We start from the raw sequence: 27,040 nt of genomic DNA, 5'->3' as shown, positions 1-27,040 counted from the left end.
CAGAGACAGCTGCGAACTGCTTTTTCGTGCCGGTCAAGGCAGTGAAAAGCTGCCATCATACTCCCTCGGTCACAAAGAGGCCACCGGGAGAGTACTGTGGGATTTCCAGACTGCGGACCGGCTCTCCGGGCCTGTTGTCCGCAATCCGGAAATCCGAGTCGGATTCCTTTCGGACCGAGCCCATCGGAATGGCTCGGTCAGAAAGGAATCTGGCTGGCAGTGACCGATTCGGTCGGAAGGGCTCCGAACATGGTTCAGAGCCCTTCCGGCCGAAATCAGAATCGGCCCCTGAGTTGTTGCCCACTTTAAAATACAGGCCTGAACAGTGTTCTATTCCACTCATGTTTGCACTCCTGTGTTTTTCCGAGTTTAGTATAATGCCATTTATGCCAGCTCAGCATTTCAGTCCCTTTGTAATCTTTTGCAATGTGTTTCTCGTCATGTTCGTGTGACAAGAGATTTGGATTGCTGCCTCAAGGTCATTTATTTATAAAGTGCACCATTAGTGGGGTTTATGGTATAAAATACTACATTCCTTACCTTTCAGCAATCTTAACACTCCTCGTGTACTGTTAGCGCCTACATTGCTTCACTCCAGATTCCTTGTGGCTTCCACTACAATTCACCTACAATGCTCCACACCAGAGTCCTTGTTGCTGCCACTACCCTACGCCTACTATGTATCTGCTCCTCTGTCCTTGTCACTGCCACTGCAATACACCTACAATGCATCCACCCCAGTGTCCTTCTCACTGCAACTACAGTTCACCTACAACTCATACACTCAAGTGTCCTAGTCACTGCAACAACCTACAACACATCCCCTTCAGTGTTTTTGCCACTGCCAGAACAATTCACCTACAATGCTCCCCTCAAGAGTCCTTGCAGCTGCCACTACCATACATCTACAATGTATCCAGTCCAGAGTCCTTGCCGCTGCTACTACGATACACCTACAATGAGTCCACGCAACTAATCTTGTCACTGCCACTACAATTCACCTACAATTATGTGTTCAGCAGGTGATATTTCCTACCACAATGGATTTTTCATCTGGAGCTAAAATTGACAAACATATACAGTTGTCTTGAATTAAACCTTCCTTCGGCTAGTTGCCACAGCTGAGAAATATTGACACAGAAATGTGTAAAATGAAAAAGTATTACAGCTATTTGGAAAATCGGATTGACTACTAAAACATTCTCGTTTTTCCCATCGAAGATTGCAACTTACTGATTTAAAATATTTGTTTTTGAAGATGTAGGAGTTGGTAAGGGAATGGAAAGTCAAATTCACAAATATGCCTCTATCAGAAGCATTGACCTGAGCAAAGTACTCCTGGAAGCTATGACTAACTGTTTTCTAAGGTAAACAATTTTAAGATTCAGTGGGTACTTTCTGTAGACAACATAATGAGGAGCTGTTATTCTTACGTGGTCGGGAACTGAAGTCAGATTTCTCATTTCAATGGTATTGTGAAGAACTTCCCAAACAATATAACACTTTATGAAAAAAATCATTTCAATTCCAGTGAAATTCATCTGTGATTTGCTGTCACGATCTTTCTTCTAACATTGTGGCGGAGGAGAGCAGAATAAAGATGAAATAACAGGTACTGCCCGAGCGCTGCACCTCTCTCTAATTAGTGTGGCTTTATTTCATTTTACGGTCATTGCCAATGTCTTAATGAGGGAGGCTTCATTGTCACAAGATGTGTGTGTACGTGTGCAGTGACTTCTTGGAAAGGTCAGTAGCACCTGTACTCTCATTCCAATCTCAAAGCTTGGCGTGTTCTCCAAAGCACTTATTTTTAGCAAGATCCCAGGGGTGGAGTCGTGAAGTGTGCTGACGTTTGATGATGAATAAACCTAAAGAAAGTAATGATACAAAAATGCCGACAGAGCAATTGAAGCGCATAGGAAAATAATGAAACGGCCTGTAAAATCAGTAAGATTATTTCAGAGAATTCTCAAATCATCAAAGAGGAAACCTGGTGGTAAAATCAAGTTTGGGTGTGGTCAATTATTACACGTGGCTGGTGGTGCGCCATCTCATCCCGTGTCCTGCAATTGACAACGAGGGCCTTACTGTTAAGACTGTCCAACACTGTTACTAGAATTATCTTTAATCCCATAACATGCGGTCACATGTCCAATAAATATTTTACGTTGGTTTACGAGTATGAAGTGTGTAGACTGCTTAAGGGGAAAGTCATCCGATAAACAAAAACAAACGTATTCATAAACTAATAAATCATGCAAAAATGGATGGGCCACAGCAGAGAATAAATCTGGGTAACATGACCCATATGTTGTAGAGAGTGACATTTTTTATTTGACTGACAGCAAAAGTAGAGTATGGAATAGTAAACTAGCTTTCGAGATCTCTCAGGTACCTTTGTTAGGTGCAATAGCTTACCATTGAATGAAAAGATTAGATTAAATCAGTTTTGGAACATGTACCATTGATGGGGAACACAGCTATTTCGAATAGGTTAGTCTTGAGCCTTTCTAGATTATTATCTTAGAATACAAAGCAGGAATGTTTGGTGACATGCAGAAAACTGAGGTCCAACTTACAAACATGTTAAATGAGGCTCCTACTGTGAGAAATAAAACACTGTTGAGCAGAATCAGGACTGCAAGAGGATACAGCTTTGCAAAACTTTTCAGGACTATTACAAAGTTGTAAAAGTTGTGCAGATTTCATTACTAACCTTCAGACGTGCACCACCCAAGAATTGCTTGCAAGGTAGTGCTAGCAATGTGTCAAAGTGGGAAATGAGAGAGAGATCAACTCTATTCAGTGGGGCATAGCGATTGTACGACTGAATATCGACACCAACAATATGGCTGTAGAGGAATATTGAGGACAGACTATTGAGGGACAAATTATCGAAAAGTTAAGTACATATAGAGAAGTATAGGTTCACTATTTCTACTCCACATCAATGTACCTTGAAGATATATGTCCTGCATGAACATATATATGTGGAATTATGTATTGAAAATGAAGACTTATTTACCTGTTAATAGTTTATTTGAGATATTCTGTCCTAGATATTATGTCCCATCAATATTGGGGTTCCAGTATTGGGAGCTGCACCAGGCATAGGTTTGGGCTTTCAACCTGGAGCAAGAGCAGGAAGAAAGAATTGCACCTCAATTTGGAACCAAATTCTTGATGAGACAAAATTTATAGGAAGAAATCTGGATGTCAGAAAGGATAAAGTGTAAAATGGCATGCAGCGCTATCTTTCTGATTTCGAAGTCATTTGTGCACTACGTTAGAATGTGAGGCCACATACATGAAGATTTGTTCGGGTCCCAAACAGGCAAATTCGCAGAATCGTCCCATTTACGACCACAAAAACGCATTTTGGCATGAATCGAACCCAAACTACGATTCAGTAGCAAGTTACCGAATCACAAATTTGGTTTGTGACCATATACTGATTCGATAATTGGAAGGGGCATCCATTTCCAAATACCAAATCGGACTTGTGTGTATTAATGTTTTGCGACCCAATTCCAGCCGCAAAACATTAATAATTTACTATCTACCAAAGGGTAGTGGTAATGCATTTGCAAATGGGAACGGGGATCCTTTCCATTTGTGAATGTATTTTAAAAGTTTGTTAAGTAGAAGGCAGTGGTCCATGAGACCACTGCATCTTCTTAAACAAACAAAAATAAAACATTAACAATTTTTTCAATGTATTTTGTTATCCTGTAAGAGAAATGGGCTGCATTTTAAAAAAAAAGTATACTGCAATTAAAAGCAATCACACACATGGTGATCTACTGGTCTCAGCCGGTCAACATCCCTGTGATGGCATCCATCCTTTTTGGGTCGCAAATTGCAACCTATCTCACTAGGTCGATTTGTGACCCACTAGGAACCGCTAAATGAATCTCTATGAGTTTCAAACATTAGGAATAGCAATTTCCTAATTGCGATTCGCAGAAATTCGCAATTATGTAATCACTAATATTGATACATCTGGCCCTTGGTCCTCTATTGCTTTGTGTTAATTCACATTAGCACACAGACCAGAATGTTGAATGCTCCCTTTGCTATCAATATCTAATATTACAGGCCTAAAATTGAGCTGTTCCTCTGGTGTGCTGTGGGCAGATTCGACAGAACCTCTTACCAGAATGTGAGGGTGTTTAATTGTGTAGTTACACTCTTGAAAATAGAAATCCCATAGGCAGGAGTGGATTTTTCAGGCAAATCCTTTGGAGGCTGGTTAACACTCATGAATGTGGAAATTTGTGGGTATAAACAAACTATTGGAAGTCACATTCCTACACTGTATATGGACAGATGTTACTCCTCAAACTATGTGTGAACTTGAAAAGGCATAGATTTACTCCAAAAGTAGGTGCCATCCTTAAGAGTACACTTACAGCATGTCAAAAGAACCCATCACTAGATTCTTTCTCAGAGCACAGATGTAGTCTAGTGTTGAATTTGTAGTCTACAAAGCCAGAATGTTTGGTTTAGTTCCTGATTCCCAACTGAATTAATTTTGCAAAAAAGGAGTCAATCCAATCTAATGCAGTACTCTGAGGATTGAGGCAAAAATACCTGTTAAGGAAATTGGCTTGTTCTGCGGTGCCAATGGACACTAACAGGCTTGTAGAATCTTGGGGCATATTATCAAGCCTGTGCGCTAAAATTATCGCCGCTTTATCGGCCGAAAACGGCCGATAAAGTGGCGATAATGGGCTTGATAATATGCTCTATGGAATTCCAATCGAAGCACATGTTAGATGTGAAGACATCTAACATGGGCTTCGATTGGAATTCCACAGAGCATATTATCAAGCCCATTATCGCCGCTTTATCGGCCGTTTTCGGCCGATAAAGCGGCGATAATTTTAGCGCACAGGCTTGATAATATGCCCCCTTGTCCCTTGAGCTGTAGTGAACTATCTCTTATCTCAGCCTGTACAACATAGCAGTGGTTACTAGATAAGCACCACAACTTGCAAGATAACCATGTTCTTCAACAATTTAACCAAGTAGGGCAACATGGAGTTTTTTCCATTACTGCCAATTGTATATATTTATTTATTTAGTTTATCCAGGGTGTCTTTAACGCACTACTAACCATGCTCTGCTCACCTTAGCGTTCTTTGAGTTGCAGGTGCATGTAGAGAGTAGCTCGAACCAGGAAAGAGTTCTGCAAAACCTTTGCAATTCAGACCCACATAGTCTTTTGTCTAATAGTGTGGCATGCTGAAGACCTCTGCCACCAAATGTGACCCAAAAAGATGATAAAACATTGCAAAAACACTGTCCTAAAAGCCAAAGGGGACAAAAGCATTCCAGTCTTAGATGGCTTGCCAACCAAAGCTTTGACAACCGACTGAGGAGAAATACTGGTTCGATTAATTTGTACATGCCAGGAAGAAAATGCAATGTTTAAGGATTTCCCAAACTTAACAACATCCTCCTCTAATTTCAAAAGGAAGAATCAAGAAAACGAAATGTTCCACCTCCACACCTCTTGTATCTAATTGGCAGGTAGGCATGAGACATCTGTTGTCAGAGCTTGTCAGTTAGTAGGAAAACAACAGATTTGTGAGACAATTAGTTGATCTACTGTGTACTAGGCAGAGAGTTGTGAAGTTGTTTTTCTTTTTATTCAGTAAAAATGGAGCGATTTCAGAGCTGTTGTAATATGTCAATGTCTTTTCAAGCCAAACAACACATGGCTTCATAGTTTTAAATCCTTCTGAGTTTTGAGAGAGATCCATTGAAATTGCCTGTAATTTAGGTTGGACATTATCATGGCAAGCATAGGGAGATTTTCTAAGGGCCGTGTAGGGTGGTGCAGTAAAAGCAGAATCAGATGGAGAGGGGGAATGCAGTTTTGGAGACTGCATTTAAATGACAGATCCTTGTAAAACAATACTCCCAAATGACAAACTGTATAAAAAAGGTTTTGCAAAAGGACCCAATTACCTATGTTAAGATAAAGAGAATGTTTTGAGGTTGGCAGAGGCAAGAAGCAGGTTTCCAGTGTTATCTCCATTGAGACATAGCCAGGTACTCTGCACCTAGAGGTGAACCTGATAAGCAATAATACAGTTTATAGAAATTACAAAGTTTATCATCAAGCTTAATGTGAAGCTGGGCATTGTCTGCATAAATGTGATATCTTATAGAAGTCTAGAATGAAAAAGAGGGGGCAATGGGAATATAAATAGAATTCTTGACAAAGAAAAACATCAGGAATCCCACCTTTGATGTAGGTGGTTCTGGAGAGGATTAGGTTTAGTTTGACTTGATGAGTGCCGTTTTGACAGAATGATGGAAATCATGCCAAGGCAGTTCTTCTGAAATTGGCTGAAGTAGACATCTTTATTTTAGCACCTGGGGCCGTATCACAGAAAGTGTCCCAGGGGTGCAACATGAATGTGTATCCGCTTTGTGCAATCCCAGGGCACTTTGGAATAACAGAAGGGGTTACTGACACGTGCAGCTCATTCTATAAAACAGATAGCACTGGTGCACACATATGGCCAGCACTATCTGAAGAGGATGTTCCCTCATTTGCATAGGGGCATGGCCCAATGGACGTTGAGCGCATGATTCTACATGCCAGGAGGAATACCTTGGAAGGTCAGGTATTTGTGCACGATGAAGAAAACCGGTCACTCATGCTCATTGATACAACAACCAAATCAGGCAGCAAAAAGAAAAAGAGCTGCAAAAAATCCAAATATAATACTCATTAAATAGAGTCATGGTGAAGAGTAAACAGAGGAAAAATATCAGCGTGGGAGAATAATCCGAAAGGGCAAAACCATAATTAAACTGAGAAATAATGAACATTGGATCAAAAGTTTGCATAATATGAAGGTCACGAAATGGGAAGTAATATAACGGAAAGTTTAATAAGGAAATAGGGAGGGATATTCCTGCAAGCAACATTCAACGACAAGAACACCTCTCCTTAATAAAAAGCTTCCAAATGTAATATTTCAAAATGTTGGTTTTAACATTGATATAGCGCCATATTCAACCCAGGCTCTCTCAATGCGCTGCCTACGCGCTAGCACCCTAGCAAGGCTTGATCACTCATCTCTAATGATCAAACGTCTTAGGCATCGTAAAAGGGAGCTCTTTATATCAAACACGTCTCACCCCTAACACTGCCTGGCCTATTTCTCGACGTGTGGATTCGGTTTTAGACGTTGCGTCGCAGACGTTCTGAAATGGCGCTGATGAAAGCCGTGCGTCAAAGAAGCTGGCACGTTCCCTCTTCCGCCCTTTCCGCCGCAATCACGTTGACACCGCTGGCGGAGCAGAGACGTGCACAGAACTTTCCAAAGCCTCAGTTGTACAATTTCTCATCTTCAAGCGATGCCCTCTAGCTGTGCCCTCCAGTCTCCCCGGATCCCTGCCTGTCAGACGCATCGGATGCGGCCCTCCTCTCCGCTGTCTGTCAGAGAACAAGGCTCAGCCATGGAAAAGTGCTCCCATGTTGTCACAGTGAGGTGATCAAAAGACAATAGCAAAACCAATTAAAACGATCCGACCGCGTGCCTCGCTATCACCTCTTCTGCCTCATAATCCATCAGGCAGGCAAATCATGCCAGCCTCCGCAACTCAATGTGTTAATTAATGAGAGGTTCACGAGCAGCTTGTTTATTTTTTATTGCTCACCGGTATGAGCGCCTCAAAGAGAAAGTTTTGAAAGTAATATTTGACAATCAATCTTTATAATTGCTGGTTTTTTCTCCCCATGGGATTTAATATTAATTCCTCTCGAGTCAAGACGCTGAAGCTATCATTTAAAGTTTGATGTAGTGAAACTAGTTTTGCCCTGTCTATGCACCCGTGCTTCCACCTCTAGAAATGTCTACTTTTGCTTGTCTTTTTTTGTTTTTTATGCATGATATTAAGTATGAATACGTATTTTAAAGGAATAAAATACTCCAGAAAGTATGGCCATTGGCAGCCCCTGTCTCCTGCAGGGAGATGCAGTTGAAGGGCAGCGTGCCATATCTCTTCACGGCAAAACCGGGGAGGGGTTATTTGTCAAGGAATGGTTCTGACCTACACGCCTCATTCACCTTTAGGCTGTTGGGTCACTTCCAGGGAGGGCCAGGAGGCGTAACTTCCAATGGAGACTGCAGACCGACTTAGGAGCAGAGGTGGCATCCAATCGAAGTTGGCTCATTTGTTTGAGGGGATCTGGTCAGCGTGGCCTTGGTGTCCAATTTTAAAAATTCATTGGTCAGGCTGGGCAGAGCCGGACTTTGCTAGGTGGTGCCCTTGTCAAAGAGAAATTTGGCACCCTTGGTGATGCTATTGAATAAAACGTTCACTGGCCAGTTACGGTGACTACCTGACCTGGAGGGAAATTCAGGACAGGACTGTAAAAAATGTAGGAGCTAGGGTCAAAATTCAGGACAAAAATTTAGGACATAAGGTAATTTTTTTCAGAGACTTCCAAGGAGAGGCCATACCCCACTACTTAATTGGTGCATGTATTTACTACCTTTTATATAGCACTATTTATTCACTATGGTTTTTATGTTACTGCCCTTAGGTATGCTACATTTAGATGGCACATTGTGTCCTTGTTCAATAATAAATGATTGCCTTTGAGCACGGTGTCAAGGGCATCATCCCTTCCAGATGTATCCAAACTTTCTAGGAGAGAAAGCGCCAGCAAAGATATGATTATGTTTCTAAATATTTTAAAACCTATGGCAAACCGTTTGGGAAACATTAAGGTAAGTGATCATCCGCTAGTTTAGACAAGTTGAACAAAAACATCTGGCTCACCTTAACCTCCAGCCAATGTTCAACCTAAATAAGATTAATGATGAAGAGCAGATGGTGGGGGCGACAGTCTAACAACTAATGTCAGGATGTGCAGTACCCACAACTTGTCTGTAGACTCACAGCACCCTGGTAATACCACTTAACTAGTGCCAATTGGGTGTAAGCCAATTTTAGCATGTGTAAAGGACTGACCACAAGCACTTTATCACTGGCTAGCAGTGGTAAAGTGCACAAAGTCCTACAGCGAACAAAAACAGGTTCAGAAAATAGGAGGAGTGAAGTCAAAATATTCGGGGGAGGAGGGAGGGGATGTTACAGAGGACCAAATCCAACACCCCTCCAGGATCAAAACAGGAATCTCCACACTGCGGTCACAACTAAATACTTAGGGGCCCATTACGATGTTGGGCGGATCGCCACCACCATGGTGGCGGTGGCGATCCGCTTGACATAAAAGCCCGCCCGCCACCCACTTCTCCCCCGCCATATTGCTATGGCGGGGGGGACCGCGGCAGACATAAACACCGTCTGCCGCTTTTCCGCCTCGGTCGCCTTGCGGCCGGGGCAGAAAATTTTTAATATGGTGGCGGCGTCTATGAGACACCGCCAGCCATATTATGATGGGCGTCCTGACATGCATTTCCTTGGCGGCAATGCCACCACGGAAAGGCATGCGGAGACTCAATGCGGGGGCCCGTTGCGGGCCCCCTGTGAGTCCGGGGTGAGGGGGTGCACATGGGGTTACCTATGGTACCCCCCGCATTTCAAAGTGCAACATGGCAGGCACCGCGCAGTGCCTGTCATGTTGTGCTTTGAAATGCACAACGTGCATTTTTACCATTGCGGGGCGGGGGCGGCGCTTTCTGCACCAACCGCCGCAATGGTAAAAATACAGGATGCACCTGCATGTGTGGCAGGCGCATCCTAATGCTCAAGGCGGGACCGCCGCTCCTATGGCGGGCGGTCCCATTTTGCACGAGGATGGCGGGCGGGCAAAGTCCGCCCGCCATCCTAATGGGAGCCTTAGTGCCACTTCTACACATGGTGACACAGAATGATGTACAGGGAAGAGGAAACATCCTCACTCAATATGGCATCTGACTGAGACAAAGAAAGACCTGTCTGGCTCTGAAAAACACATTGGCTAACAAGCAGGAAAGAGAAGGGCTTTTATGATCCATTTTGAACCGTTAAATTGGATGGGACATGAAAGAGGAGACTCCTCCTATTTCAGAATGAAACTGATTTGCAAAAGGGAAAGCTGTTTCTGCGGGACAGATCCCTCTTTGGAATCGTGTTGGCAGCTTGAGAGGAAACATGCACATGTGAATCCAACAATTTTTCAACGGCACCCTTTATGACCTTGTAGCTCTGTCACTCCGTCCTCAGCCAAATACTGCCTAGCTGCAGTTTACTTGGTGCAGCCATACATGAGCTTTATTTACACGCTAGCAAACCTGTGCCCCTATTTGCAGTCACAATCACTCAATCACCAATTCACTCACTCTCACCTTCTCTTTCCATTTCTGCGGAGGGACTTTGCTGTCATCAGTTCATCCATAGGTGGAGTAGCACTAGGGCCAAGAATGTGAAAGGCCCTGAGGTTCCTATAATTTATTATTATATTATTATCAATTCCTATTCCTATTATGCTTGCATTTCACTGTTTAACCAGGGCCCTATTTCAATTTCTGGCATGATGGTTCATGGGACCATGGCTACATTGCTTAGCCTCGTAGGTTCCCAATTGGTAGCCAACCAAATATGGCCCGAAAAGAGGAGAGAGTGGGTTTATAGAGTGACCTCTTGGATCAGTTAATAGTATTCAATATAAGATAAGAATGCTGTCAAGAGAATGGCACGAGACACAAACCTTTGGTGCATTTTAATACAGCTCATTATTATGCTGTACATGGTGATTGTATGTACCGTGAGAGGTCCAATGCAAAGGTCATTTAATAGCTAGAGATCTAAATGTCGCTCGTGGCTGCTCTTTGCAAAGCTGCATGACGTCATTCAAGATGGCCGCCTCAGTTCATGATTCCTAGGATAAAACCAACACATTTACCTTGCTTTCCCAGGTTCATGAAGGGTCCTGTCTGTCTCCTTAATAGTTCCTGACACCAAGAGTGGCATAAATCTTTATGGGACTGACTTTCCTATGTCTTCCCATCGACTCACTAAGGCCCTAATTCTGAGCGAGGTTTTGAATTTCAATATATGTGGTAAAACATGTAAGTACACTTTAGAAATCCGAATTGTGCAGTCATTACTGCACCCATTGCAATTTTCCCAAGGTGAAACCTTCAGATAGATATCTACACGGGAAAATGGCAGGTGAATACTCGTACATTCTGAATTTGCAGTAAGCACCTAAGGCCGAATGATACGTGTGATTTTCTGAGTGAACATTCAGAATAAGAGCCATTATTGGCGCCCGGTAGACACAGAGGTGTTGGTATTTACTGGGTTCAGTTAATACATCGCCCTGTCAGCCACACCCAGAATCTAGGCATTAGTGCACGGACATCTTAAGGATTTTGGGGGCCCTGGGCAAAACAGATTTTTGGGGCCCCTGTTCAGAAAAGCTTTGACTTTATGATCCAATGCCAGCTCTTTCATCCCCTCTTTGGCCAAGTCACTGGTGATGCACAGACACACTCGTCCAAATTTTAATTGTGTTTACATCTAATATTCAGGGATAGTGACTTGTGTTTTTAATAATGTAACACAGCAGCAGCTCGATAATATTACTGCAAACAATCTCTGTGATGCCTACCCGTTTCTCATATGTGAGGCCGTGTTTGGATCTAAAAGCAACTTTTTATGGATGTTGCATGAAACATACATAAACACACCATTTCTCTGCAATATTCCTGTAATAGGAGCTCACACATCAGCGACATTAAAAAAGAAATGAAAGGAAAACAGTATTAAAAACAATTTTTTTAAGAGTTATTTAAGGTCATTAGGGCCAGACTCTGACAGAGCTGAACTTGTAAGGGGGCCCCCTGAAATGCTGGGACCCTGGGCCATAGCCCACTTTGCCCATGCCTTAAAACGTCTATGCATTAGTGAGGTCAATTCTGTCTACCTATCAGACAGTTCCTAGCTTCCCACTTCTAGCCCCATTTGAAAGTTTGCTTTATCCAGCATACGTAATTTTAAAAATATGAGGCACAACTGATTTCTAAATTCTCTTGCTCATTCAGTCACCCACACATCCACCCACCCACTTCCGTATAACCTCTTGTTGCATTCCACCAATCGATTCCATGGTTTCCTGCTGGTAGTTAATATGCCATTTTGAACCTTACCGTTTTCCTTTCGCACAATGGATGTCCAAATTTAGCATAGAGTACCGCCATAAACGATATTTTACTTGCAAAATCCAACCGAAGATGTTTTATGAGGCACATTAATCCCTCAACGTAAACGCACTGCAGGCTTCCTATCAGGTTGGTACACGAAACTATTGCTTGCAGATAATATGCAAAGCAATTCAAATGAATCTGATGTAATTAACTTTAATGAACTTTAGGTAATTGCAGCATGAAATCCATTTGAAAATGTTCACACGTCTGAAATGCAATGAAATTCCATAAAATTCAGTGTGAGGTTGGTGAGCCACAACAGGGTTTACTTACCTATGTCTTGTATCTCGGTTCCTGTCACAACACGAAGCAGTTTCATCAACCAGGGAAAAAGGGGAAAAAACAACATCAGTACCACTGAAGCATAATTAGACACTAAAATAGGCACATTTGAAAATAGCAACAGAAAGTTTCTTCATAAAATCTGGTCTTGAAAAAATGAGTAAAGATGTAGCTGTTAGTTCAACCCCAGCATATGCCATTGATACGTACACTATTGTCAAATCTCTTCTGCATGACGAAAATTGATAGTTTCATTAAAAGTACTTTTACGCCCCATTCTTTTGATCAAGTATCAGTGATAAAAAACATGAAGCAAATATTCAGGCAGAGCTTACAATAAAATCAATATAGAATTTTCTGCTGGTATTACAGTGGTAACTGCTGGATTCAGGAACGTAGGTAATGCACGCATTGTAAAATGTGCTACGTAATGGTAATTAAATTCAGTAGGGCCTAGCAAAGCTGTAATCTTCATGGAGCCTCCTCTATTGATCACCACCAGGTAAACATCAGCAAAAACCACTTCCACCTCACATTGGACTATACAGGCACATGACAAGCTCTCTATCACAACTAAAGTGGACTCTCATTGCAACTTCACTTTAGACCTGCACACAGCTGCTTTCAACAAGATGAAAACATTGTCAAAATTCGATCTGCACCCTTACTAGGTCAATATCCATCTCCCTCACACATTTCACACTGGCTTGCTGGTGGTGTTCATCAGGAGACCTAGGATGCACAGAAATGTGTACTCATGTTAACAAAATCATGGGTATCTGAGCTGGGGTGTTCTAGTTTCAATACATAGAAACCAAGCTATTTTTAAAGAGCAGGTATGCTGCTCCGTTCAGCCACTGGCGCGGAACATGTTCATGATAGGGCTTCAGGTATCATAAATGCTATTCATTTTAGTATAATCCAACGATGCTCACCAACCTTAAATATACCCGTTCTGGTAGAAAATGAAGAGACTTGCAATACTGGCAAGTCACATTTTGCTACTAAAGCGAAAATACACAAACCTATGTTTTGTGTGAAAAAAAGACACAATTTTACCAGCCCTACCTAAAAGCAAGAAAAGCATTTGAGGAATACCAATCCAGAACAGACTATGGGAATAGAATGTATCTAGAAGTGTAAGAGAAAGTCCTAGTCTTTTAAAAGTTGAATTAAAATACCTGCAAGCAGGTGGTGACAGGCCACCAAAATTGGGAACACATTAATTTCATATTGTGACTTTTACATTGGCTACCAGTGCACACGAGAATGCAGTTAAAGTTTTTGACAATTGTTCACTCAGCGATGTACACATAAATCCCCATTTTCTTGGCCTCCACATTTAAATGAAACACTTCCAGTTGCCTCTTAGATTAGCAAATGTGTTACTTCTGAATATGCACACAATTCATAAGGTGCATTCTGAAGACATAGGCTTCTCAGTCTCAGCAACCGAGTTGTGGACTTCTACTCGTTCATTTATGTTCCGAATTCTCTCTCACTGTGTTCAAGCAAAAGCTAAAACCTATGTCCACACTCTGTAGCCATTATTTCTGTCTTTTTTAGTAGCTGGAGGCCTGCTTTGGATCTGCAGTAACATGATGCTTATATAATGGATAGCTCCATAAGTTTATTTTAACATAACTTTATTACATAACATGACAATAATGGAAAAGCAGAGCAAAATGCATAAATACATGTCTATATATGGGGAAAAGACAAAGTAGTGAAACAATTGTAAAGTGTCTCTGTAGGGCTTATTTAAGAGGGGCTTTGCTGAAAAGCAATCTGAGTTGGATGCAATTTGATCAAATCTGTGCTAGGCCTGATATACCATTCCCATTAGCAAAGCAGAGATGTGCAATTTGCACACTGACTGGTTCAGAAATGGGAATGCAATTAGTGATGTAACCTATGTACTAACAGGCTGCATGATAAATTGTACATTGAGAAGTGATCCTTAATTGACCTGCATAATGAACATTAATTAGGCAGGTCAACGTTTGTGACCCCCTGTGTTGGGCTGCAAGTACTGGAAGTACAGGAAGGGAAGACTGCTAGGGACAACAGACCTCCGTCCCATGCATGTGCATTACCAAACGGGATACACTTTTTAAAAGAATTTCAGGCCCATTAAAATGGCTCTTTCTGCAATGAAATGAGATTCCTTCTTGGGAAGACATTGGGAAAAGCAGGCATTAGTCTTCTGGACCACTCTCTGTTCCCTCTGAGGCAACTGTCACGTTTATCAAAGGTAAAGATGCCCCACGGGGATAGCTTCACTTTTACAAATCAGATACCACTCCCTTTGAGTTGTTTATATCTAATCAATTAATTGTGACAACAATTGTGATTACATACTGTTAAGCTAGGCATCATTGGCATGGCTTTCACCTAACGTTTTGCTGTGAGACCTTCTGTTTGAGCTAGCTTTGTTTTTGCCGGCCTTAAGACTCTTTACACTTTACCACTGCTAGCGAGTGTTAAAGTGCTTTTGCTCTTTCCTTAAAACATGGTAACATTGGCTTATAATCAGTTGGCATATTTAATTTACTTATTAGCCCCTAGTAAAGTGGCACTACATTTGCTCAGGGCCTATAAATTGAATGCTACTATTGGGCCTGCAGCACTGATTATGCCACACATTTAAGTAGTCCCTCAAAAATGTCTCAGGCCTGTCATTGCAGAGCCTTTGTGTGCAGTTGTAAACTGTCATTTCGACCCGCAACGTAAAGCTTTTGTTACACTCAACCCTCTTTAATACATATAAGTCACATCTAGGAAAGGCCCTGGACAATCCAGAGGGCAGGTTTCAATGTATTTAAAAAGCAGGGCTTGTACTTTTAAGTTTTACATGTCCTGGTAGTGAAAACAAGTACATTTGTTTTTCACTACTGCAGGACCTATCCCTCCCATAGCATAACATTGCAGTTGCCTTATCACATTTTGTAAGTGTTACTTCCAAATGGGAAGAAATAACCAGTTCATGTTTGGTGTCTCTGGAATCACAATTTAAAATCCTAACTTATGGTGAAGTCGGACTTTACAATGCAGTTGTAAAAATGCCACTTTTAGAAAGTTGCCATTTCCTTGCCTTAGCCATTTGGTGCCTGCAGCCTGTCTCTGGGTCACATGACTGGTTGTGGGCGACAGTTGGGCTTTATATACTTCCCCTAGACAGCCACATACAATTGGGAGCTTAGGTGTGACTGGATGGGCTATGACTGGCAAGATGGGAGGGGAGAGCTGGGCACAACCCACACTTATACTTGAATATGCTTTGTCCTGTCTCCACACAAAGAGCTGCATACTCCCTGTAGTTGGTCTTCGACCTGGGCCAGGAAGGCAGGGCATCTGTGCACTTCAAAGACATGTCTCAAGAAGCTTGCCCTCCACTTCAGAGGTACAACTGTGTATAAATAGTTGACCTCAGACACCACCACGTCAGTACACTTCTGGACCTCTGGATATTCTGCCAGGAAGAAGGACTGCTGTGCTCCTACAAGGACTGGCAATAGGATGTACTGCTGCTCTAAAGGAACTGTTGCCCTGTTGTGCTGACCTGCTGCCCTCTTTCCTAGGGATGAAAAACTGGACCTCCATCTTTATCTTGAATCCAGGACCCTAGAGTGACTCCCACAGCTAGTCTGCTGGCCTCCTGATTTGAGCCTCAGGGACATAAAAGGCTCCCAACCAGCTCCTTGACCCAGCTGAAGCAAGTTCCTAACCACAAGTGACGCCTTTCAAGTCCTAGACCCTTGGACTGGCTTATGGGCTCTTAAATCAAGATTTGGGCTCTTTTTCGCCTGCACAGAGACCACGATAATCACATGGGAAACCAGCATGAGGCACAGTCAGTCTGTCTCTTTGCACCGCTTGCCAACTCAAAGCACCAGTAAGCCCGTCCACAATGCCATACTGCTCTTCGCGCCACACCGACAGCTGGCTGCGATGCTCTCCTTGCTTCTCACAACCATCTCCAATGTGAAGAGGACAACATTTGAGAAGGTAAAACTTCAGCACTTCATCGTGGTCGGCCCAAACTTTTGACTTTGCCCAGGTCCAACGTGACTAGATAGTTGCACTTGGCGCTTTCTGCTTTTAGGTGCTATTTTACAATTTATTCTTTAAAAATTCATAACTCCAGTTCTACTAATCGGATTTTTGTCATTATGGTATTGTGTTATTTATTAAATTCAACTGTATTTTGGTAACCTGATGTGGGATATTTTCGTGTGGTGTTTTCACTGTTTGACTGTTTGAAGTGAGGCACAAATACTTTACACATTGCCTCTTAGTTAAGCCTGACGACTCTGTGCCAAGCTACCAGTGGGTTGAGCACAGGTTAATTTGAGGTTTTCTTGAGCCTTACCCTGACAAGGACTGCGGTTGCTACCTGACCAGGGCTCACCCCCCTGCTAACCAGTAACCCAATTTCTCATACATACCCACACAAATCTCAAATTGAAGGGTGTGTCATCTGGCCTTGGCCAGACCCTATTTCCAACACGCCTCGGTCAGTCTATATCTGCTGTGAACAGACCTTTATATATTATTGTTCTTTTATTTGTTTATTAGTTTATCATTATTGTATTAAAAAAATTAAAAACATTTTGGGGGTGTTTGGTGACGACAATGGTGGGGGGACGGGGGTCATGCAGCCTTACAGACACTCGCGTCAGGATTTGTTGACCCCAATGGCTTTATTCAAACACTCATCGACACGCAGACTGATGTAAGAAAGTGACCCGAGAGGGTGTACAACATGGGTCCGAGTATAGCTTAAGAGATGGGCAAATGCAGGAGAAATGTTAGCCCATCAACCCCCATTTCACCACCTCCTTCGTGTCTTTGGAGGATCAGAGGAGATAGCTGACCATCATTCATTATTGCAACACTTTAAAATCTATTTTCTTAATTGCTCTAGCATAAAGAATAATAGAAAACACTTTTTTTCCATATGTCTTATGTCAAAACAGTGACTAAAAAGGTGTGGAATGTGTATGGTTGATACTGGCTGCCTAAAGAATGCTTGCACAACAACTAAATTAATCAAATGCTTTTTATACAGTTATTGAAGATCTCAGACGTATTAAAATCAAACAAAGTATTGCTTCTGACTTGTGAACACATTCCTTTCAATTGTTTGCAATGCAAATAAAACTATTGCTCCAAAGCAAAACACTTGTGAGTTTGCTCAACACATGCGGCTGCAGTACAAGCAGCCCTGATTTCCAAGAGTGTATCAAGAGGCTCGCAAAAAAAGGCCAGCTGTCACATAAAATGTCACTTCTCAGGCCCTGACAGTCAGCAGCAGATGTATGACAGTGATTGGGAAAACTAAGGTCCCCTTCTCCCGTCTCTCATGCTCTAGGTCTAGAAATATGTCACTAAATTCATTAGTTCAGTTTTTAGTCTGTCTTTATAAAATAGGCACTTAGCAGGAATAAATCATGATGCGAGTAGTGTACGAAAAATAAATGTCCCTCGCAACTTCTCACCTACATGTACATTAACATTTTTTTTTGTTTGTTAAATTATGTATGTAATATATCCTTTATATTTCAACAATCTCTTTGATGTGTTGAAGATCTAATGTGTACTTTGATATGGATGTTACTGGGCATGCATTTATTAATATGCATAGGCTTTTTATTGGACACTTAACAGGATCCTGTAGTCCCAAGCAGCAGTTATAAAAAAGACACACGTAGCTTAACAGTAGGACCAGTTAGGAGCTCAACGTAAGTTGTGCACATTCCGGTTTAGCTCACATATTCGTCACCAGATGCGTGTCTCTCAAACACGTGGTCCCGTTTTCCATTGTGACCTAAGCTACACCTCACTAACAAGCCCTAGGAATGCTGAACTGCTTCTTTAGGCATGGAGTTGGACTGATTTTTATACACTTTGTGGCAGGTTTACTTAAAATTCAAGCAACACTGTGCGGCAATTCAAGTTGCTGTGCTGGGTTGTGTGAATGAGAGCATAATGCAGCACACATAGAAAGAAGAAATAACGAGGAGAAATAAAGATGTTTCTTCTTGTAATGCCCCAATGGAGAAGGCATAGCATTTTGATGCAAGGTAAAGCAAGGCAGCGCTAGCCTCCAGGTTAAGTTTCTTTGGCCCCCATTAGGATGACGGGCCAACAGATTCAGTTGAACGAGAATATTTAATTTTGATGTAACATTAACTCCCAAATATAATGCACTATCGACTACCCTAACATCGCAAAAGTTTCTTTTGTTGTTAATTATGATTTGGGTTTTATTTTGCTGTAGTTTGTAGCTGGAGATTTCTCCAAAGTTATTTGCTTCTTTTTTAATTAAGCTGACTGCTTCATTTGGGTTGGCTGTGACTATAGCGATGTCATCCGCATATGCCAAGGTCTTAGTTTCTCCGTTGGGAGTCCTCATTGGTGTTATAGCTGAGTTGTTTTCTAGCCTACGGATGAATGGGTCTATAAAAATAGCAAACAGTAGAGGGGAGCAAGGGCACCCCTGCCTTGTCCCTCTGGTCACTTTGATGTTGTCTGAGATTTCCCTGTTTATCATAACCACTGCTTCCGGATTAATATACATCATGCGAACAGCGTTGATGAATTGTTCCCCAATCCCATTCTTTGACATAGCAGTCCCTAGATACTGCCAGGAGACCCTATCGAAAGCCTTTTCGGCATCTAGCAATATCAGCGCCATAGGGTCCCATGTTACCTCTGCAATGTCAAAGAGTGTGATCACTCTCTGAATGTGATCGGTGGTTGATCTGCCTGGAACGAATCCATGTTGCCTCACTGAGATGATTAAATGAATAACTGGTGCGAGTCTGCTAGCTAGTAGTTTAGAATACATTTTCGAGTCATTATTTATTAACGTAGTTGGGCGGTAAACCCCTATATCTGTGGGGTCTTTGTTCTTTTTGGGGAATACAAAAAATTATAGCCCGCGCCCAGGATTCTGGTGGCCGCCCTCCCTGGAAGACATGGGTCATTAATTTAGTTAAGATTCCTTTCAATTGCTTACTAAATCTAGCATACAATTCTGAGGGGATTCCATCTAGGCCGGCTGACTTACCAGATGAAAGGCTGTTTATTGACAAGAGGATTTCTACCCATTGTGGTACCTCTGCCAGACTGTCTTGATCGGTTTGAAGTAGGTGAGTCCCTCTAACTAAGTCCAGATATTCCTCCATTTTGGATTGACTTTTACCTGTCTCAGTGTATAGGTTGGCATAGTAATTCTGGAATGCCTTCTTGATCTCTTTGGGGTCTTAATAGGGTCTCTAATCTCTTTGATCGTATTTTCCATATTTTGCTGTCTTGTTCTAACTGCTAGTTGATGTCCTACCTGCTCGCTTAATTCATAAATTTTCTCTTTATTCAGAGTGGCGTTGTAAATAGCTTTTATGGTGAAGGTTTCTACAATTTGGTTTCTTGCGATGGCAACATCTCCTACGGCCTCTTCCATGTTAGGGCCTCCCTGAGCTGCTCTCACCAGATCATCCTCCTTTCTTGCTATATTGTCCTGCAGATTTTTTAGGTTTAGTTTTGTCTCTTGGTTCTTTTTAATCGAGATTCTAAGAGTTTCTCCCCCGATTCCCGCCTGGAGTGTGTCCCAAACCACTTCCAGCGGGGCACTACCCAGATTATACTCTAGAAATGTGGGAATCCATTTTTCGATGAGCTGGCAGTATTTTTCATTAACCAATAAGGCCCTTTCGAAAGTCCAACTACTGTGGTTAGGTTGTATCTTTCTGATGTCAATGCTTACGACTAGGTAATCGATCTATAGAGCACTTGGTTATGATAGTATGTGAGGCAAATATATAATCCAGCCTGGCAAACTTGGAGTGTGGGTGGGAGAAGAAAGTGTATCCAGGATTTTTTGGGAATTTCATCTTCCAACAATCAGAGATCCCATGTGTGTTGCAAAGTTCCTCGAGGGCTCTAAATACTTTAGGTTCCCTACCCTGATAAGTGAAGTTGCGCCCAGTTGGCCAGTCCACTGGTAAGTTTAGATTAAGATCGCCGCATACAATCATCAGGAGTGACCAGTGTACTAGTTCATTAGACAAGAATTCTAGGAGATGTGGATCGTCTGTAACACACCCATACACCAAACGAATTGTTAACTTTTTCCCCATACCATATAGACACTCCGTAATGGCCCATTGACCAAATTTATCGGCAGTAGCTCTCGTAAATTGGAGCCCCCCTCCACGTGCCAAAATAGCCACCCCGGGTTTTATTTGTCTGAGTTGTAGCTGTGACCACTCTATATCCGAGGGTTTTCAGAATGTGTATTTGGGACCCCTCCACATGGGTTTCTTGTAGACAGACAATTTCTGCCCCGATTGATTTGAGACCTATTGCCGTTCTTTGTCTTTTTTTGGATTGTTAAGGCCACAGATATTGATGGTCAATATTTTTAATTTAGCCATTCATGCAAATAAATTCTGCCTTGTCTAAGTTTGAGCTTTTGCTCAATCTAACACACCCATTGCCCTTATTCTAACCCTGATAGTAGTGTTTTGAAAGACAAACGCTCAGGACAGGAAACGCAGTGTCCAGGATCACATGGATTGAGGTGCACCCTATGGTATCTTGTGGTGGAACAGTGGAATGGGGAACCTTGTAGACTCTACTAGTTGTTGATGTATGGTTAGTGAAATCTTACATGGGAAGTTGGTGTTGGGAGGAGAAGCTGCGGCTGGAGCTTTTACATGGAGTAAACTTATACTAAGAAGTCTACTGTGGCAACTTCTCTTTTATTGGAGTACCACCACTACATTTTGGCGACGAGGAACCTCTTCAGAATTACTCTTGATGCTTCAACACAGCGTATTTTTTTCCCTGTTTACCACCTTCAGTGAGGATTTATTACTACAAGAATACATAATAAAGCCGGTGAGATGGACTTTAGGCTCGAGTGAAGGACTGATGACTCAACTGACAACTGGTTCCTGCTGTTTTGCTACATTTTGGGATTTCTTTGCACTCCTAGAGTCTTGGTCAGGTTGGAGCCGCGACCCTCTGCTCTTGTCAGTACAGTGGGTTGGAGCGTGAGCAACTTGTTGGAGTCGGAGTTCAGCAGATCACCCATCACCACGCATATTGCGTCGCACACCGTGAGTTATTGCGCATGTCATGCCATGCACCTTAGCCATTTGTAATCGTGCAGATCGATGTTCTTTCCGTGGAACCAATGAAGATCCACACAACTGGAAAGTATTCTATCGAGAAGTCCCTTAATGGTGATTCTCACATCAGCACAGCCCATACGGTTACAAATCTGTTCCAGACAGCGATGATTGGTACATCTTTTCATCATCTTCTTCCTCATCCTCGTCCACATTACCTACGCTGACCATCCTAGACAAACAATCCACAGTTACATTACTTTTCTCATGCACATGAACAACCTGAAAATCAAATTCTTGTAGCGCTATTACCCACTTTGCAATTCTACCGAAAACATTATCCACTCCTTTTCTCATGAACACCTCCCTTAACGTTTCATGGTCCATTCTTACTGTGAAATCCTTACCACATACACAATTTTCCAATTTCTCCACTGCCCAGAAGAGTGCAAGTGCTTCCCTTTTGACAACGAAGTACCTGATCTCAGTTGATTTACAGGCAAATGAAAAAAAAGTCACAGTTCTTTCAACTCCATCTCGTCTATGAAAGAAAGTCACACCCAGCCCTTTCATGCTTGTATCTGTACAAATCACATTATCAAATTCTGGACAATAGCTTTTTAAATTGATATATTCTGTAGTTCTCCCTTCAACTGCAAACATTTCCACACTTCTTATCTCACTTGAATTCAACATTCTTTCTCAACAGAGTCCTCATCCCACACATCTTTCCTGAAAACAAAACATTTACTATAGAATTCCACTATTCCCAAGAAAGATGCTAAGTCTTCCTGGATTTGTAGAACAGGCATTGAACTGTTGCTTTGAACAAGTTCCTTCTTGGGTCTCAATCCTTCCAGGGTCAACATGTGCCAAGAAAGTACAGTTGTTCTCTATGAAATTTACATTTATTACTGGAGTTGTTTTTTCAAAACTTCATCACATAACTTTAAAAAAAACCACACAATCAATCAATCAGTGACACTTATAAAGCACGCTACATACCCGTAGGGTCTCAAGGCGCTGGGGGGGGGGGGGGGGGTGCCGCTACTGCTCGAACAGCCAGGTCTTCAGCTTCTTCCTGAAGGGGAGGTGGTCTTGGGTCAGGCGCAGGTCGGACGGGAGGGAGTTCCAGGTCTTGGCGGCCAGGTAGGAGAAGGACCTTCCTCCTGTAGTCGCTCTTCGGATGCGGGGGACGGCGGCGAGGGCGTGGTTGGCTGATCGGAGGTGGCGTTTGGGAGCGTAGAAGTTGACTCGGCTGTTGAGGTAGCTCGGGCCTTGGTCGTGTAGGGCTTTGTGTGCGTGGGTGAGGAGGCGGAAGGTGATTCTCTTGTTGACGGGGAGCCAGTGAAGGTCTCTCAGATGTCCGGAGATGTGGCTGGATCGTGGGATGTCGAGGATGAGTCTGGCTGAGGCGTTTTGGATCCGCTGGAGTCTCTTCTGGAGCTTGGCGGTGGTACCGGCGTAGAGGGCGTTACCGTAGTCCAGTCGGCTGGTGACGAGGGCCTGGGTGACGGTCTTCCTGGTCTCTGTGGGGATCCACCAGAAGATCTTCCGTAGCATGCGTAGGATGTTGAAGCACGCCGAGGAGACGTTGTTGACTTGCCTGGTCATGGAGAGGGAGGAGTCCAGGATGAAGCCCAGGTTACGTGCATGGTCTGTCGGTTTGGGTGCGGTGCCCAGGGCGGGAGGCCACCAGGAGTCGTCCCAGGCGGAGGGTGAGGAGCCCAGGATGAGGACCTCCGTCTTGTCCGAGTTCAGTTTCAGGCGGCTGGTCGTCATCCACTCGGCTACCTCTTTTATCCCTTCGTGCAGGTTGGCTCTGGCGGCGGCGGGGTCGTTGGTCAGGGAGAGGATCAGCTGGGTGTCGTCGGCGTAGGAGATTATGCTGAGGTGGTGTTTGCGTACGATGGCCGCGAGGGGGCTCATGTAGACGTTGAAGAGGGTGGGGCTCAGGGATGATCCTTGGGGGACGCCGCAGATGACTTCGGAGGCCTCTGACTTGTACGGTGGTAGGCGGACTCTCTGTGTTCTTCCGTCGAGGAAGGAGATGATCCATTCCAGCGCCTTGTCCTGGATTCCGATGTTGCTGAGGCGCCGTACTAGGGTGCGGTGGCAGACCGTGTCGAATGCCGCGGAGAGGTCTAGGAGGATGAGGGCCGCTGTTTCTCCATTGTCCATCAGGGCTCGGATGTCATCGGTGGCGGCGATGAGGGCGGTCTCGGTGCTGTGTTTGGCTCGGAAGCCGGACTGTGAGGGGTCGAGGGATCCGTTCGTCTCGAGGAAGGCGGCCATCTGCTTGTTGACGGTCTTCTCGATGACTTTGGCTGGAAACGGGAGAAGCGAGATGGGGCGGTAATTCTTGAGGTCGGTGGGGTCCGCTGTTGGTTTCTTGAGTAGAGCGCTGAGTTCGGCGTGTTTCCAGCTCTCAGGGAAGGTGGCGGTGTCGAAGGAGGTGTTGATGATGTCGCGCAGGTGGGGTGCGATGACAGCGTCGGCCCTGTTGAAGACGTGGTGAGGGCAGGGGTCGGTCGGTGATCCGGAGTGGATGGAGTTCATCGTGCGGATGGTGTCTTCGGTGCTGATCGGGGTCCAGGCGTGGAGGGTGGTGGTGGGGGGGGGTGGTTGGTCGGTTATGGTGTGCGTTGGTTGGTTGTTGAAACTGCTGTGTATGTCCGTGATCTTGTTGTGGAAGTATGAGGCGAGGGAGTTGCAGAGGTCTTGCGATGGGGTGATGTCGTTGTTTCCTGCGCTGGGGTTGGAAAGCTCTTTCACGATGTTGAAGAGTTCCTTGCAGTTGTGCGCGTTGTTGTCCAACCGGTCCTTGAATGCTGTTTTCTTGGCGGCGCGGATCAGCTGGTGGTGTTTCCGGGTGGCAAGTTTGTAGGAGGTCCTGTTGTCCGGTGTCGGTTCCCTTTTCCAGACTTTCTCGAGGGCTCGGCAGTTCTTCTTGGAGCTCTTGAGTTCGTCGGTGAACCATGGGGCCTTCTTGCTGCCGGGTCTGCTAGGCGGGGTCCTCAGCGGGGCGAGTTCGTCCGCGCAGTTGCTGATCCACTTCGTGAGGTTGTCGGCGGCCAGGCTGGGGTTTGCTGAGCTGGCAGGAGGGTGCTGGCTCAGGGAGGTGGCGAGCTGGTCTGCTGTGATCTTGTTCCAGCTTCTGCGGGCGGTCTGTTGCTGGTGATGGTGGGTCGTCGTTCTCTTGAAGGTGAAGTGGACGCAGCTGTGGTCCGTCCATTGAAGCTCTGTGGCATGGCTGAAGTCGATGTCTGTGCTGGATGAGAAGACGGCGTCGAGTGTGTGTCCGGCGAGGTGGGTGGGGGTGGACACCAGTTGCTTGAGTCCCAGGTTGGCGAGGTTGTCGAGCAGGGTGCTGGTGTTGTGGTCGTTGTTGTTCTCCAGATGGAAGTTGAGGTCTCCGAGGAGGATGTAGTCAGCGGAGGGGAGGGCATGCGGGCTGATGAAGTCGGCGATGTCCTCGCTGAATTGCGTGCGTGGTCCAGGGGGTCGGTAGATCAGGGTGCCTCTGAGGGTGGTGTTCGGGTTGGTGTGGATCTGGAAATGCAGGTGTTCGGCGCTGGTCAGGGTGTTGTCGGTGCTGGTCGTGAGACGGATGGTGTTCCTGTGGATGATGGCGATGCCTCCTCCCATCTGGTTGGCGTTTCGGTCCCTCCGGACGATCTTGTAGCCCTCTGGGATAGCGATGGCGATGTCGGGAGCTGAAGAGGCGTTCATCCAGGTCTCCGTGAGGAAGGCAACGTCAGGGGCTGTGGCGTCTAGGAGGTTCCAGAGTTCGATGGCGTGTCTGTGGACGGAGCGGGTGTTGAGCAGGATGCACTTGAGGTGGGTGCTGCTGGTGTTCGACTTGGCGGGTGCTGGTGCGGGGCTGGTCCGGATGCAGGAGAACTTGCAGGTGTGGCAGCTGAAAGGTCCGTGGGTGCGTCTTGGAGTGGCTTGGTGGCATTCTGGGAGTCGGCCGGTGTTGAGAGCGATGAGGGTGGCGGCTGAGTACGTCAGGCGGGTAGGTCGAGGTCTTCGAGGACCAGGGGTCCTGGCGCAGGTCGCGATCCGGTCGCGGACGGGCGCAGACGGGCTTACCTTTGGCGCGCCTTCGGCGCACAATCGGCGCGCCCGCTGCGCGTGACCGCTGCGCGTTCGCACGGTCGCCATTTAAGGCGAAGTGCGCGGGTGGGCGGAGCAGCTGGGAGGCGGGAGCGGGGAGGGTTACAGAAGACAAAAAAGGGGCGGGGACAAGCGGCGGTGGCGGGAAGGGAGGGCGGGGGGCGGCGAGGTAGGCGGACAACAAGGAAGGAGAGCAAACACGGGGAGAATGAAAATACAATAAAACAGGCACAAAAAACGCTAAAACAGGGGAAAAAAGAGAGTTAAACCAAGCAAGCACAAAATAACGTCAAAACAAGGGCAAAAACACTCGCAGCGGCGGCAGCCGGCAAACGAGGCAGCAGCGAGGCAGAGGGCAGGCAAGGGGCACACGCAGCAGCTGGTGGCCGTGCGGCGCGGGGGTGTCCCACAAGTGGGTCACACTCACCTGCGTCGCACGGTCGCCATTTAAAGCCAAGTGCGCGGGTGGGCGGAGCAGCTGGGAGGCGGGAGCGGGGAGGGTTACAGAAGACAAAAAAGGGGCGGGGACAAGCGGCGGTGGCGGGAAGGGAGGGCGGGGGGCGGCGAGGTAGGCGGACAACAAGGAAGGAGAGCAAACACGGGGAGAATGAAAATACAATAAAACAGGCACAAAAAACGCTAAAACAGGGGAAAAAAGAGAGTTAAACCAAGCAAGCACAAAATAACGTCAAAACAAGGGCAAAAACACTCGCAGCGGCGGCAGCCGGCAAACGAGGCAGCAGCGAGGCAGAGGGCAGGCAAGGGGCACACGCAGCAGCTGGTGGCCGTGCGGCGCGGGGGTGTCCCACAAGTGGGTCACACAAACTATTTCATCATGTTCTTCTAAAGAGTTCTCAAAAATTAAAATATCATTCTGGTACACTTTCATCCCTGACAAATCTCCCAATATACTGCCCATTGCTCTTTAGAAAACAGGTCTCAGTGAACAATGTAAACGGCGTCCTTCTGAATCTATATATCCCATTAATCGTAATGAATGCAGCGAGATCCGCAGAATGCTCATGCGACCTAATTTGGTGCAATGCAGAGGCTAAACTAGCATAGAAAATTATCTTGCATCACCCAGCATACACACCAAATCATTGATCCCAGGTATCGGAAATCTGTCCACTACTACATCCTTGTTCAAACCCCTCAAGTCCACAAATAATCTGATCTCCCCACCATTTTTCCGTGCTACCACAACTGGAGACAACCATTCTGTTCCCTCCACCTTTTTAATCACTCTGGCAGCTTCTAAAATTCATAATTCTTTGAGAACTGGTTCTTTAACCTCAAAAGGAACCTTTCTTA

General features: G+C 44.8%; 1 protein-coding gene across 1 annotated transcript in view; it reads right to left on the bottom strand.

Moving 5' to 3' along the window:
• Nucleotides 1–27,040, bottom strand: part of TENM1 (teneurin transmembrane protein 1) — a 1,327,579-nt gene that overhangs the window by 340,941 nt on the left and 959,598 nt on the right. The window contains exon 21 of the mRNA XM_086918499.1: nt 12,459–12,479. Coding sequence (XP_086774625.1) covers nt 12,459–12,479 — 21 coding nt within the window. The remainder of the gene's footprint in view (nt 1–12,458; nt 12,480–27,040) is intronic.

This window comes from Lissotriton vulgaris, chromosome 4_1 (assembly GCF_964263255.1).
Source record: "Lissotriton vulgaris chromosome 4_1, aLisVul1.2, whole genome shotgun sequence".
In the NCBI taxonomy this organism is placed as follows: Eukaryota; Metazoa; Chordata; class Amphibia; order Caudata; family Salamandridae; genus Lissotriton; species Lissotriton vulgaris.
Note: the sequence above shows the minus strand (reverse complement) of the source record. Positions and strands in the feature narration are given on the sequence as shown.